Raw genomic sequence first — 13,246 nt, forward strand, 5'->3', positions numbered from 1 at the left:
GCCGGGACTAGAAACGGCGCCCATATGGGATGCCAGCACTGCAGGTGGTGGCTTTACCCTCTACACCGCAGTGCTGCCCCCACCCTCAAAGATTTATTTGAAAGGCAAAGTGAAAGAGTGAGCGAGACATCTTCCAGTCACTGGTTCATTCCCTAAATGACCCCAATGGCCAGATGCCAGGAGCCAGGAACTGCATCCGGGTCTCCCGTGTGGGTGCAGGGCCCAAGCACTTGGGCCATCTTCTGCTGCGTTCCTAGACGCATTAGCGGGGGCTGGATCGGAAGCAAAGTGGCCGGGGTTCTAACTGGAGCTGCAGAATCGGATGCTGGGTTGCAGGCGGCGGCTGCACCCACTGCGCCGTTACGCTGGCCCCCTGGTGAATGTTTCCATGGCCCAAGTCTCACACCGATGGACGCCTTTGAGCTCTTGGTTAATGGATGTTGTGTGGTGTTCCAGGCTTCCCAGAGTGACTGGGGGCGCAAGAGGAGTTGGGGACCCCGCTTCTCGAGTCCTTGCTGTTGTCCCTTCTGGGCCCACGTAAGACAAAGGAGACTTGGGTGGCTCAGCCACAGAGGTGTCCACGGAGCCCTAACTTCAGGGGCTTTTGAGTGGTGCCCTCAGGAGCCCAGCCTGGGCAGCTCCGAGCTCAGGCGAGCCTCTCATCCAGGAACCCAGCAGTAAAGACGAGGCCACACGTGGGGTCGCTCCTGGGGAGCTCTCGGAGCTGGGCCACACTGGCTGGCATGTGTGGGTCATGTGCGCATGCTGAGCCAATCCGTGATGAGGAAGATGGTGCATTCGATTGGCCTGCCTGGCTGCTGGGTGCCTCCCACAGCCTCCCTGGACAGAGCCGTGTGGACACCCAGGGTGCCCAGCACCCTGTGCCTCCTGCTTCAGTGCCGACTCTTGGGTCTCCTCCTGCAGTGAGAGGCGAGGGCTCCTGGGTGCTTTGTGCACCCCGCACGCTGGACTTGGCTCTCAGGGTCCAGACACTCTTGGGCTCCCCAGTGCCGGCGGGGGAACGAGGTTGCTTGCTCAGGCCTGCTGGGTGCTGTGGGTGCCGGAGCTGTCCCTTTCACCCTTTCAACAGCTCCAGAGGTAGGTCCTCTTATTAAAATCTAATTTCCTGATAAGGTCCTTCTTTGTAGCTTGACCGAAGCCAGGTGTGGCGGCAACACTGGAATCCCAGACCTGGCTCCGTCCGGTACCTGAGCTGCGTGTCCCACCTGCTGGGTGACCTTGGACAAGGCTCTGGCCGTTGTGGAGTTCCCCTTCCGTCTGTTAGGGGACTTTAAAACGTCCATGAGATTAGAACTGAGTGATTTTTTCCCTGATATAAAGAATGTTGAAATCCACGCGTACCAGGGAGTTTTCAGAAAGTTCCCGGAGAGCACTTGTTATGATAAAGTTACGCATGGATCTCAAACTGCCTCGCACCAAAATAAACTGATCTTTTAATTCTCTTTTGCCGTGAACTTTCTGAAGGTCTCTCTTGAGGCTCTAGAGCTGGACTGATGTTTGGGGGCGGCGGGGATCAGAGGTGGCCTGGATTTTCTCTGCTGGCCGCTGCTGCTTTTTAAAACTATTTGCTTATTTGAAAGGCAGAGTGGCACAGAGACAGAGATCTTTTGTGCGCTGGTTCACTCCCTGTATGGCTGCGACAACTGTGCCTGGGCCAGTCTGAAGCCAGGAGCTGGGAGCCAGGAGCCAGGAGCCAGGCGCTCCATCCAGGTCCCCCACCTGAGTGGCAGGAGCTTGAGCCCGCCCCTGCGGTTTCCCAGGCTCATCAGAAGGCAGCCGAATCAGGAGCGGAGTCGCTGGGCTTCCAGCAGGCACTGCAGTGTGGGATGCGATGTCCCAGGGGGTGGCTTCAGCCGCTGCACCACGCCCCTCCCCCTCCCTCTGCTTCCTTTCCCAGGACTGTCGCCCACGCAGCCGTGCCCGCAGGGGTCTGCCGACTGCAGGAAGCAGTGCGAGCCCGATTACTACCTGAACGCGGACGGCCGCTGCACCGCCTGCGTGAGCTGCTCTACAGGTGAGCGTCGTGTTCTCCCTCCGCGGCCTCCTTCCAGGGGCTCAGAGGGGAGGTGGAGGACCTGGAGGGCAGGGTGCATCTGTGGCTGGTGCCTCGGTTTCCCTCTCGGGGTTTTGGGTTAGTATCAGCCACGCTCTCTTGCATCCGTATGCTACAGAGAGACTTGGCCTGTTTGCAGACGAAGAGGCCTCCCGTGTGCTGAGTGCAGTCTTTCCCGCAGTCCTGGGCTGAGGGGAGGGGGTCGTTGGTCACCCCTGGCTTACAGTGAGGAGTCGGGATTGGTGGGGCTGAGGGACTTTGCAAAGCGATGCAGGGCTGGTGCGTGGCAGAACCGGAGGTTGAGTCAATGGTTTGACGCCATAAAGTGTGTGTGTTCTCTCCCTAGGACCACAGTGCTTCCAAAAAAAGCTCATTTAATGGGCACTTTTCTTGTTAATTTCTCTTTTTAAAAATTTTATTTGGGGGGCCAGCACTGTTGGGTAGCGGGTAAAGCCGCTGCCTGCTGTGCTGGCATCCCATATGGGCACCGGTTCAAGTCCTGGCTGCTCCACTTCCAATCCAGCTCCCTGCTAATGTGCCTGGGAAAGCAGTGGAGGGTTGCCCAAGTGCTTGGGCCCCTGCACCCATGTGGGAGACCCAGAAGAGGCTCCTGGCTCCTGGCTTCAGATCAGCCCAGCTCCGGCTGCTGTGGCCATTTGGGGAGTGAACCAGTAGATGGACGATCTCTCTCTCTCTCTCTCTCTCTGTCTCTGCTTCTTTTTAGCTCTGCCTTTCAAATAAATGAATCTTTTTTTTTTGACAGGCAGAGTGGACAGTGAGAGAGAGACAGAGAGAAAGGTCTTCCTTTTGCAGTTGGTTCACCCTCCAATGGCCGCCGTGGTAGGCGTGCTGCGACCGGCGCACCGCACCGATCCGATGGCAGGAGCCAGGTGCTTCTCCTGGTCTCCCATGGGGTGCAGGGCCCAAGCACTTGGGCCATCCTCCACTGCACTCCCTGGCCACAGCAGAGAGCTGGCCTGGAAGAGGGGCAACCGGGACAGGATCGGTGCCCCGACCGGGACTAGAACCCGGTGTGCCGGCGCCGCAAGGCGGAGGATTAGCCTAGTGAGCCGCGGCGCCGGCCTCAAATAAATGAATCTTTTAAAAAAATTATTTGGAAGGCAGAGTTACAGAAAGAGAGGGAGAGACAGAGAATCTTCCATCTATTGGTTCACTGCCCAAATGCCCACAACAGCCAGGGCTGGGCCAGGCAGGAGCCAGGAGCCAGGAGCTGCATCTGGGTCTCCCACGTGGGTGGCCGGGGCCCACATGCTTGGGCCATCCTCCACTACTTTCCCAGGTGCATTGGCTGGGAGCTGGATCAGAAGTGTGCGAGCAGCTGGGACTCGAACTGGCACTTATTATGGGATGCTGGTGTTGCTGGCACGAGGCTTACCCTACCGCACTACAGCACCAGCCCCACTGATTTCTTCCTGTGGTTAGTGAACGCCACCTGGTGTTCATCTGGTATTTGTGTTGTTTTTGGGGGAGATGGGGGTGTGGAAATTTGTTGAGTTCTTCTTGTGGCCTAATGATCACCTTTAGAGGTTCGGTATTTTTTTTTTTTTAAAGATTTTATTTACTTATTTGAAAGTCAGAGTTACACAGAGAGAGGAGAGGCAGAGAGAGAGAGAGAGAGAGAGAGAGAGAAAGAAAAAGAGAGGTCTTCCATCCGCTGGTTCACTTCCCAGTTCACTGCAATGGCCAGAGCTGTGCCAATCTGAAGCCAGGAGCCAGGAGCTTCTTCCAGGTCTCCCACATGGGTGCAGGGGCCCAAGGACTTGGTCCATCTTCTACTGCTTTCCCAGGCCACAGCAGAGAGCTGGATGGGAAATGGAGCAGCCAGGACTCGAACTGGCACCCATATGGGATGCCTGGCACTGCAGGCCAAGGTGTTAACCCACTGCGGTAGAGCGCCGGCCTCTGTGCTCGGTGGTTTTTAAAGATGTGTATCCTCTTTGTCGCATGCAAAGTTATCTGTGTTTTAGATCAAACTTGCTAATCATGGTATTTTATAAAATCTATTATTATAAGGTGAACAAGTTTCGCATACACAGATTTAGGAGCGTAATGGTGTGTCCCGTCCTAGCCTCCCTCCTGCCCAGTCGTGGCATTGAAAGATGCCGCCTGTTAACGGTCACCACCTTTGCTCTGTTGATGGCTGAGAGCTGTGTGAGTCTCACTGCCCACGTGCTTGTTCACCCTCAGGCTCTCATCATCTTCTTCCTACTTTCGCTTCACCTGTGTCAAGCCGATGCTATTAGGAACATCAGTGCTCATAGATAATCTATATTTTTAGTGATTGGACCTTTTATCCACATGAAATACAACTCTTTGTTCCTTACAATCCCTTTTCACTTCATGCTATGATTGCTTGATGTGAATATTCCCATTCCTGGCCCCGCATTGTGGCTTAGGCAGTTAAGCCTCCACCTGCGGCCCCGGCATCCCATGTGGGCACTGGTTTGAGACCCGGCTGCTCCACTTCTGATCCAGCGTCCTGCTGGTGCACCTGAGAAAGCAGCAGGAGACGGCCCAGGTGCCTGGGCCCCTGCACCCATGGGAGAGACCTGGAAGAAGCTCTGGGCTCCTTGGCTTTGGCCTGGCCCAGCCCTGGCCATTGTGGCCATTTGGGGAGTGAACTAGGGGATAGAAGATATCTCTCTCTCTTCTGTTTCTCGCTCTCTCTCTCTCCCTTCTTCTCTCTGTAACTCTGCCTTTCAAGTAAATAAAAAATAATTCTTGAAAAAATATATTACCACTCCTTCTTTCTTATATTAACTTATTCTTATATTCTTCTTATATTAACTTACATTCATTATTAAACTCAGACAATGCAGAGGGTTAAGGAGGAAGCCGGTGCTGCCGTCCCAGCTGTCCGTCTTCCAGTGCCTCGTGCTCCGTGTTCTTGTAGCTCTGTGTAGGGTGGGGGCATAGTAACCAGAGTGCAGACAGAGAGAAGGGGTTTTAAAGGAATGCTGAATATTTTTAAAATTGATGGAGAGAGAGAGAGAGAGAGAGGAGCACATTCCTGTCTGCTAGTTCATTCCCCAAATGCCCACAGTGTTCAGGACTGGGCTGGGCCCAAATTGGCAGCCAAGGACTCAGGCCGGGTCTCCCCTGTAGCTGGAGGGCCCTGATCATGTGAGCCATCTCCGCTGCTCCAGGGACTGCACGGGCAGGCAGCTGGAAGTGGGAGCCGGGCTGGGGAGTCGAACCCAGGCCCTCTGATATGGATGTGGGCATCTTAACTGGTATCTTTTTTTTTTTTTAAGATTTATTTTTCATTTATTTGTGAGAGTTATAGAGAGAAGGAAAGAGAGAGAGAGAGAGCGAGCGAGTGAGAGAGAGAGGTCTTCCATCCGCTGCTTTACTCTCCAGATGGCTGCAACAGCCAGGGCTGGGCCAGGCCAAAGCCAGGAACCAGGAGCTTCATCTGAGTCTCCCACGTGGGTGGAGGAGCCTAAGGACTTGGCCATCTTCATCCGGGGCACGAACAGGCGCCCATATGGGAATGCCAGCACCACAGGTGGCGGCTTAACCCACTGCACCCCAGCACCGGCCCCGTAACTGGTGTCTTGGCTGCGTGCTATTGGTAGCGTTCAGGTCATCACAGCTCGCTCTGTTCAGCTGTATCGGAGGAAGTAGAAACTAACATGAAACTAAAGGGATGACAAAGCTCAGACTCAAGTGTCTACCTCAAAAGAGACAGCAGTTTCTTAAAAAAAAAAAAAAAAAAAAGAGAGAGAAAGAAAAAGAAGAAACCCTCTGAAGCTCACAGAAGCGGTTCTGAGAACCAGCCAGTGGTTAGGGGCTTCGCGGGGACGCCCTGGCTCCTCCTGACGCCCCGGCTCCTCCTGTCAGCCTTGGGAGGGCAGTGAGGTGCCGGCCCGCCCCCACTGCCCCCCGGGACGTGACCCCTGGGTGAAAGCCGAAGTCGCCGGCAGGCCAGCCTCGCTCTGCTGTCCAGATCCGTGCCTGCGCCCTGGGGCCGGCCGGCCCAGCTTCTCACGCCCACGCCTCACCTCCCCGGTTCCGGTTCACCCTCGGCGCATTTTTCTGGAAGGGCTCACCGTGGCCCCGAGCTCCCGGGATGGCTCTGTCTGTTTCCGTCTGGGTGCTTTGTCTGCTGTGTCCCTGTCCCATTGTCTGCCCCTCCCCTTCTCTCCCGCCATGATGGCCCAGCTGTCCCTTTGTTGTCTTGCTCCAGCTTAGGGGGGCGGCAGCTCATCCTGACATGGAGTGGTGCCGGCCCCTCGGACGCCCCTGGCCTCAGCGGGCTCCGGTGTGTCTCAGCTCAGGGCTTCCTGTGGGGACGGAGGGTCACTTCTGAAACTTGTTTTGGAGCCGGAGGGTCGGGGACCGGAGGCATAGGTCAGCCAGAGGTGGGCATGGTGCTTGGGGTCGGGGTGCATAGGGGCTGGGGATCTGCCTGCGCCCTGGGCAGGTGCTTGCTCAGAGCCCCGGCTGCCTGGGCAGGGGGCGCTCCACTGCGGGGGCTGCCTTCACCCCCCGACCAGGCCTGGCTTCCAGGGAGCTGGCACACCCGGCCAGACTGCTTCCCAGCGCTTGCTCCGTTTGTCTCTTTCTTCTGCTCCCTTGACTGTTAGCGCTTGTTAAGTTTAGGACCTGCCTCCATTAGTGCTGCTTTTCCTGATAGTCGGTGACTTCTACTTCTTCCCCCCAATAAAAATTTTATTTATTTTCCATTTTATTTGAAAGGCAGAGACTTAGAGGACACGCAGTTGGTTCATTCTTCAACTGCTCTTTCTCTCTTTATATTTATTTACCTATTTATTTGAAAGGCAGAAGTAGAGAGAGGCAGAGGCAGAGTGATCTGGTGGTTCGCTCCCCAAATGACCATAATGGCTGGAGCTTGGCTGATCCAAAGCCAGGAGCCAGGAGCTTCTTCCGGGTCTCCCACATGGGTGCAGGGGCCCAAGCTCTTGGGCCACCTTCCACTGCTTTCCCAGGCCATAGTAGAGAGCTGGATTGGAAGTGGAGCAACTGAGACTTGAACCAGTGCCCATATGGGATGCCTGCACTGCAGGTGGTGGCTTTACCCACTACACCACAGTGCCACGTCCCCTAGCCCCAAAATGCTCTTAACAGCCAGGGCTGAGCCAGACTGAAACCAGAAGCCTGAAACTCCATGTGCGTCTCCTCTGTGGCTGACGAGGACCCAACTACTTGAGCCATCGTCTGCTGTCTCCCAGGGTGTGCAATAGCAAGAAGTTGAATTCAAAGTAGAGTAGCTGGTGGGGGGAGGGGCATTCAGTGCTGTGGCACAGTGGGTCAAGCCTCCACCCGCAGCACCAGCATCCTATATAGGTGCTGGTTCATGTCCTGGCTGCTTCACTTCCAGTCCAGCTCTCTGCTATGGTCTGGGAAAGCAGTAGAAGATGGCTGGGGTCCTTGGGCCCCTGCACCCACATGGGAGACCTGGATGAAGCTGCTGGCTCCTGGCTTCAGCCTGGCCCAACCATTGCTTCCATCTGGGGAGTGAACTAGAGGATGGAAGACTCTCTCTCTCTCTCTCTCTCTCTCTCTCTCTCTCTGCCTTTCAAATAAATAAATCTTTCAAAAACCTTATTTATCTGTTTGAGAGACCCCTATATATTTATTGCAAGAGCGTGGTGGTGGGCAAGGGGAGAATTCTGGGATGCCTGCGCTAACCAGGGCTGGGCGGGGCTGGAGCCAGGAGCCGGGGACTCAATCCAGGTCCCCCATGTGGGTGTCAGGAACCCGCGCACACCACTGCCTCCCAGGGCTGCCTCAGCAGGAAGCTGGAACAGGCCGGAGCCGGGGCTCACACCAGGTGCTCCGGTAGGAGCAGGTGTCTCCGCCAGCGTCTTAACTGCTGGGCCAGGTGCCGGCTCCTCGGTGTGAGTTGTTTTTAAAGATTGATTTCTTTGAAAGAGAAGGAAAGGCCGGCGCCATGGCTCAACAGGCTACTCCTCCGCCTAGCGGTGTCGGCACACCGGGTTCTAGTCCCGGTCGGGGCGCCGGATTCTGTCCCGGTTGCCCCTCTTCCAGGCCAGCTCTCTGCTGTGGCCCGGGAAGGCAGTGGAGGATGGCCCAAGTGCTTGGGCCCTGCACCCGCATGGGAGACCAGGAGAAGCACCTGGCTCCTGGCTTCGGAACAGCGCGGTGCGCCGGCTGCAGCACGCTGGCCGCAGCGGCCATTGGAGGGTGAACCAATGGCAAAAGGAAGACCTTTCTCTCTGTCTCTCTCTCTCTCTGTCCACTCTGCCTGTCAAAAAAAAAAAAAAAAAAAAAAAAGAGAAGGAAAGACAGAGAGAGAGAGAGAGAGAGAGAGATCCCATCTACTAGTTTGCTTCCCAAACAGAGCTGGGCCAGGCCAAAGCTAGGAGCCAGGAGCCTCCTCCAGCTCTCCTATGTGTGTGGCAGGGCCCCAGCACCTGAGCCGTCTACTGCTTTCCCAGGTGCATTAGCAGGGCGCGGGACCGGAAGTGGAGCAGCCGGGATGGCTGGCGCCCACATGGGCTGCCGGCATTGTGCAGGAGGCAGCTGAACCTGCTACGCCACCTCATTATGGTTTTAATTTGCATTTCCCTAGTTGCTAATGAGTTGAGTGTCTGATCTTGTGTTTATTGCCTCTTGTTTATCATCCTTGGAGAGACTTCTGCTCAAGTCCTGGCTGTTAGAGGAATCAGCAGACTCCATTTATTGCTTTCAGAGCAGTTTTAGGCTTATAGAAAAAATGCACAGAAAGTGCCAAGAATTCCCATTTACCTGCTCCCTGGCCCTTCGGTTCCCATCGTCAACACGGGCCCCGTGTGGTGCAGCCGGTAAAGCCGCTGCCTGCGACACCGACTCGGGTCTCTGCTGCTCCACTTCCCATCCAGCTCCCTGCTCACGCGCTGGGAAAGCAGCGGAAGGTGGCTGAGTGCCTGGACCCCTGCCACCCACAAGGGACACCCTGATGGAGCTCCAGGCTCCTGGCTTCAGCCCGGCCCAGCCCTCCCTGGCTGTTGTGGCCTATGGGGAAGCGAACCAGCAGATGGAAGGTCTCCCTTTCTCTCCCTCTGTCTCTCCCTCTGCCTCTCTGGCTTTCAGATAAATAAAAATCAATCCTAACAAATTTTGCGTTAGTGCCCCAGGCTTGTTCCGCCCGCCCCTGACACTCTGTTGTTCACCCAGGTCCACGCTTGATGGCAGGGTTCCCTTGGGTGCTGCAGACTCTGGGCTGGGACAGGTGGCTAACAGCATGGCCCCCGCCCCAGCGCCACATGGAAGGGTTTCACTGTGCTTTACCCGCACCCTCCCCCGAGCCCCGGGGGCTCCCATCTTTGTGCTGTCCCCACGTCCCAGTGTCACACCTGGGCATCCCAGCACACCACGGCTGTCACTCACAATGTGTGTGGGAGGTTCCGCGTGTCTTTTGCCTGTTTTACAGTTGGGGCATTCATTTATTTCCAGTCCATTTTAGTGGCCTGGGGATGTGGGTTGTGGACCCCGCTAGCTCTCCTGTCCTCCCGGGGGCTCTGCACGGAAGCACCCAGATGCCACACTCCCTGCGCTGCAGAGGCCCACGGTGGCATCTGATGCCCTGGGCGAGGCTGCCTCTGCCCTTGTCCCTGCCCTGACCCTGACCCCCCAACCCCGTGGTGCCCCTCTGTGCCCTTCAGACGACCTTGTGGAGAAGAGGCCGTGCTCCTGGAACTCCTCCCGCGTCTGCGAGTGTCGGCCGGGCATGTTCTGCGCCACCTCCGCGGCCAACTCGTGTGCCCGCTGCCAGCCCCGCCCCGCCTGCCCCCCGGGGATGGCCAGCAGGTTCCCAGGTAAGTCCCCACCCGAGGCCCAGGGCTGAGCTGTGTGCCGCTGCCCCCTCACCTAGGGCTGAGCTGTGTGCCGCTGCCCCCTCACCTAGCAACTCTGACCTCCAGCCTGTGGGGCTCCTTCCAGGATGCACCATGCACCTGCTGCCAGCACCCCGGCGCTCCAGGCCCGGACAGCTCATGTCTGTGTTTCGGAGCTGCCTGTGCTTCTTCAGCTCTGTGTCTCGGGTATGGGAGGCGGGGGCACCTCCAGGGACTCGCGTGGTGTTGCTCCTCGGTCCCCGGCTCCCAGCTGGGGCCTTTGTTGTAGGCATCACTTCCAAGGCTTTTAGCTGCCCTGGTGGGGGAGCAGGGAAAGGCGTATCTCTCACCAGAGGGAGCCCTGGGGTTCTTGTCTGTGCAAGAAAGAATCCAGGCGAGAGACAGAAAAGTAGCAAGTAGCCAGGTTTTACTGGGGACAGGGCATCCGCCAGAATGGAAGGGACAGGGAGAGAGTGCCCAGTCCCTCGGACTGGGGGAGAGTGAGGTTGTGTGGTTGAGTGGAGAGAACACCCGGGCAGGCAGAGGGCTGGGCTGCGCGCACAGTCTTCGTTTAGTCTCCCGGTTTTGAGGGAGTCTCTCCCCCGCCCCCTTCTCCTCCAGGACCAAGGGTGTGCTGAGTGTAAATTCCTTCGCCGTATGGGGAGCCCTGGCACGGGCAAAGGAGCTTCCCCCTAGGGCGGCTCTGAAGGCTTCTTTGCCCCGTGTTACCAGGCCAGGGAACCCACTTGGTCCTGGAGAGAGAATCCTCCTGGGAGCTTTCCCTGGGGGTGGGGCTGGGGCCACCTGGGAGGCTGTCAGGGTCTGGGCGGGACTTTCAAGGGTAGGTGCTGGGCTTCCGTGGACGTCAGGCCCCCTCACTCACACACAGGCTAATTTCTAACTCCTACTCTGTCTGCCCAGCGAGGAATCTTCGAGAACACGCTTCTCTGCACAGCCCCATCCTCGGCTCTCAGAACCTGCCCCTCCCTTTCGGCGGCACCTGCTCTGCTGTTTCACCTGCAGGGCTGTGTGTGCTTCTCCCTCCCCCGGGCCTTTGCCTGCCTTTGCCCCGGTGGGGACACACGTCCTCTGCACAAGGGGACACACTCGGTCCCTTCCTACTCAGCCTGGGCTCTGTGGCCAGACACCGCTTCCTCGGGGGCCTGGCCTGATCGCTCACCAGGCGGCTCAGCACGGGGGCTTCTGCAAACGTGGGCAGGTACCTTTGTTACCTTTGTTCCTGTCCAGGTCTGATCCGTGCTTGTCTCCCTCCTAGGCCTGAGGTCTCACAAGGACAAAGAGCAGGTGCACGGGGCTCACCCTCGTCTCTCCACTGCCTGATCAAACGCCAGGCGTGGGCTCCGTCTCCATTGGTTCTTGCTGAATGACATGGGGCACCTGGCAAGGAGATTGGAGCTGGGGTGGGTGGGGTTCGAGCCTGGTCCAATTCTCCTTGGGTCCCAGGGGAGCACTCAGCTAAAGGACACACAACCCTCCACCCACAAGCAGGGGCAGTGCCCTGGACTGGGTGTCAGCTACCTGGACTTTCTCAAAGCTTTGCATCCCTGGGGCATGTTCCCACCCTTTTCTGGGCCTCAGTCTCCCCAGATGTAAGATAAAGAGGTGGAATTTGAAGGCCTCGGTGGCCTTCGAAGCTCAGAAAACCTTGCGTTTCTGCAGACGGTTGCCTGAGCGAGTTCTAGCTGGGCTTGGAGCCGGCTTCTCGCCTGCCTAGCTGTCTGGGCTGTGTTCCTGTGACTGCCACACGGTGGCGCCAGACCCCACTCCTTGCTGCTGCACTGCCCAGAGCAATCCACTGGCGTGGGCGGCCACGGAGCACTGAGACTGTGGCTGACCCACACTGAATGCCCGTGAGCACGGAGGGCCCGCTGCTTCTCCAAGACTGAGTGCGAAGAAGGGATGTGTCCCGTCAGTGACGCGTGGATACTGATGACCCGTGCGTGTGATCAGAATTCAGATCATTGAGTCGAATAAATACATTACTAAAATTCATATTCTTAGATATTTATTTATTTATTTATTTGAAAGGCAGAGTGACAGGGAGGGGGAGAGAGAGAGCGAGAGCGAGAGAGCTTCCATCTGCAGGTTCACTCCCCAAATGGCTTCAACAGACAGGGCTGGGCTAGGCTGAAGCCAGGAGCCTGGAGCTCCACCCAGGTCTCCCATGTGGGTGGCAGGGAGCACTTGGGCCATGTTCTGCTGCTTTCACAGGTGTGTTAGCAGGGAGCTGGATCAGAAGCGGAGCAGCCGGGACTGGAACCAGCGCTCTGATTTGGGATGCCAGTGTCGCAGGCTGTGACTTAACCTGGTGCGCCGCAACACTGGCCCCTTAAAATTCTTTTTAGTGATTTCTTTTTACTTTGTAAAGTCTAGCTTCTAGAAAATTCATTTATTTATAGATTTATTTGAAAGGCAGAGTTACAGAGAAAGAGAGAGAGAGGGAAAGACAGCGACAGATCTTCCATCTGTTGGTTCACTCCCCAAATGGCTACAACATCTGGGGCTGGGCCAGACCGGAGCTTCATCTGGGTCTCCCATGGGGGGGTGTGGAGCCCAAGCACTCGGGCCATCTTCCACTGCTTTCCCAGGCCATTAGCAGGGAGTTGGATCAGAAATGGAGCAGCCGGGGCGCCGGATTCTGTCCTGGTTGCCCCTCTTCCAGGCCAGCTCTCTGCTATGGCCCAGGAGTGCAGAGGAGGATGGCCCAAGTCCTTGGGCCCTGCACCCACATGGGAGACCAGGAGAAACACCTGGCTCCTGCCTTTGGATCAGCGCGGTGCGCTGGCCGCAGCACGCCGGCCATTGGAGGGTGAACCAGTGGCAAAAAGGAAGACCTTTCTCTCTGTCTCTCTCTCTCTCACTATCCACTCTGTCAAAAAAAAAAAAAAAAAAAAAAAAAAAGAAATGGAGCAGCCGGGACTCGAACCGGCGCCCATAAGGGATGCTGGTGTGGCAGGTGCCGGCTTAACCTCTGTGCCACAGTGACATACAAGAGACATCACGTTTCTGTTGGGTATCACTGCTTTAGAGGTGCTCTGGGCTTTGCTCATTCCCCCTTCCCCGAGCCCCCCACAAACTCCCCCAGCGGTGCCCCCCAGGCTGGGTTTTTCCAAGCGATGAAGTGCAAACTGGTCTCTGCTTCTGGGTCAGCTGGGAGGCTCCGCAGGCTTCTTCTCCCGAGATTCCTGAGTCTCTATACACCTGGTGGGTAAGTTACCGGAGGACACAGGGCAGGGAACGCCTCACAGGGACTCGAATGTCAGCCCGCGACACATCCCTAACAGAGGCCGGCGTGGCTCCCGCCATCTCCCCTGAACCCTTGGGGCAC

The 13,246-nt window shown here is 57.0% G+C and overlaps 1 protein-coding gene across 1 annotated transcript in view; it reads left to right on the forward strand.

Annotated features, from left to right (window-relative positions):
• Positions 1–13,246, forward strand: part of TNFRSF8 (TNF receptor superfamily member 8) — a 61,432-nt gene that overhangs the window by 22,365 nt on the left and 25,821 nt on the right. The window contains exons 3-4 of the mRNA XM_062193856.1: positions 1,919–2,035; positions 9,727–9,879. Of these exons, the coding sequence (XP_062049840.1) occupies positions 1,919–2,035; positions 9,727–9,879 (270 nt within the window). The remainder of the gene's footprint in view (positions 1–1,918; positions 2,036–9,726; positions 9,880–13,246) is intronic.

Source organism: Lepus europaeus, chromosome 5 (genome assembly GCF_033115175.1).
Source record: "Lepus europaeus isolate LE1 chromosome 5, mLepTim1.pri, whole genome shotgun sequence".
NCBI lineage: Eukaryota > Metazoa > Chordata > Mammalia > Lagomorpha > Leporidae > Lepus > Lepus europaeus.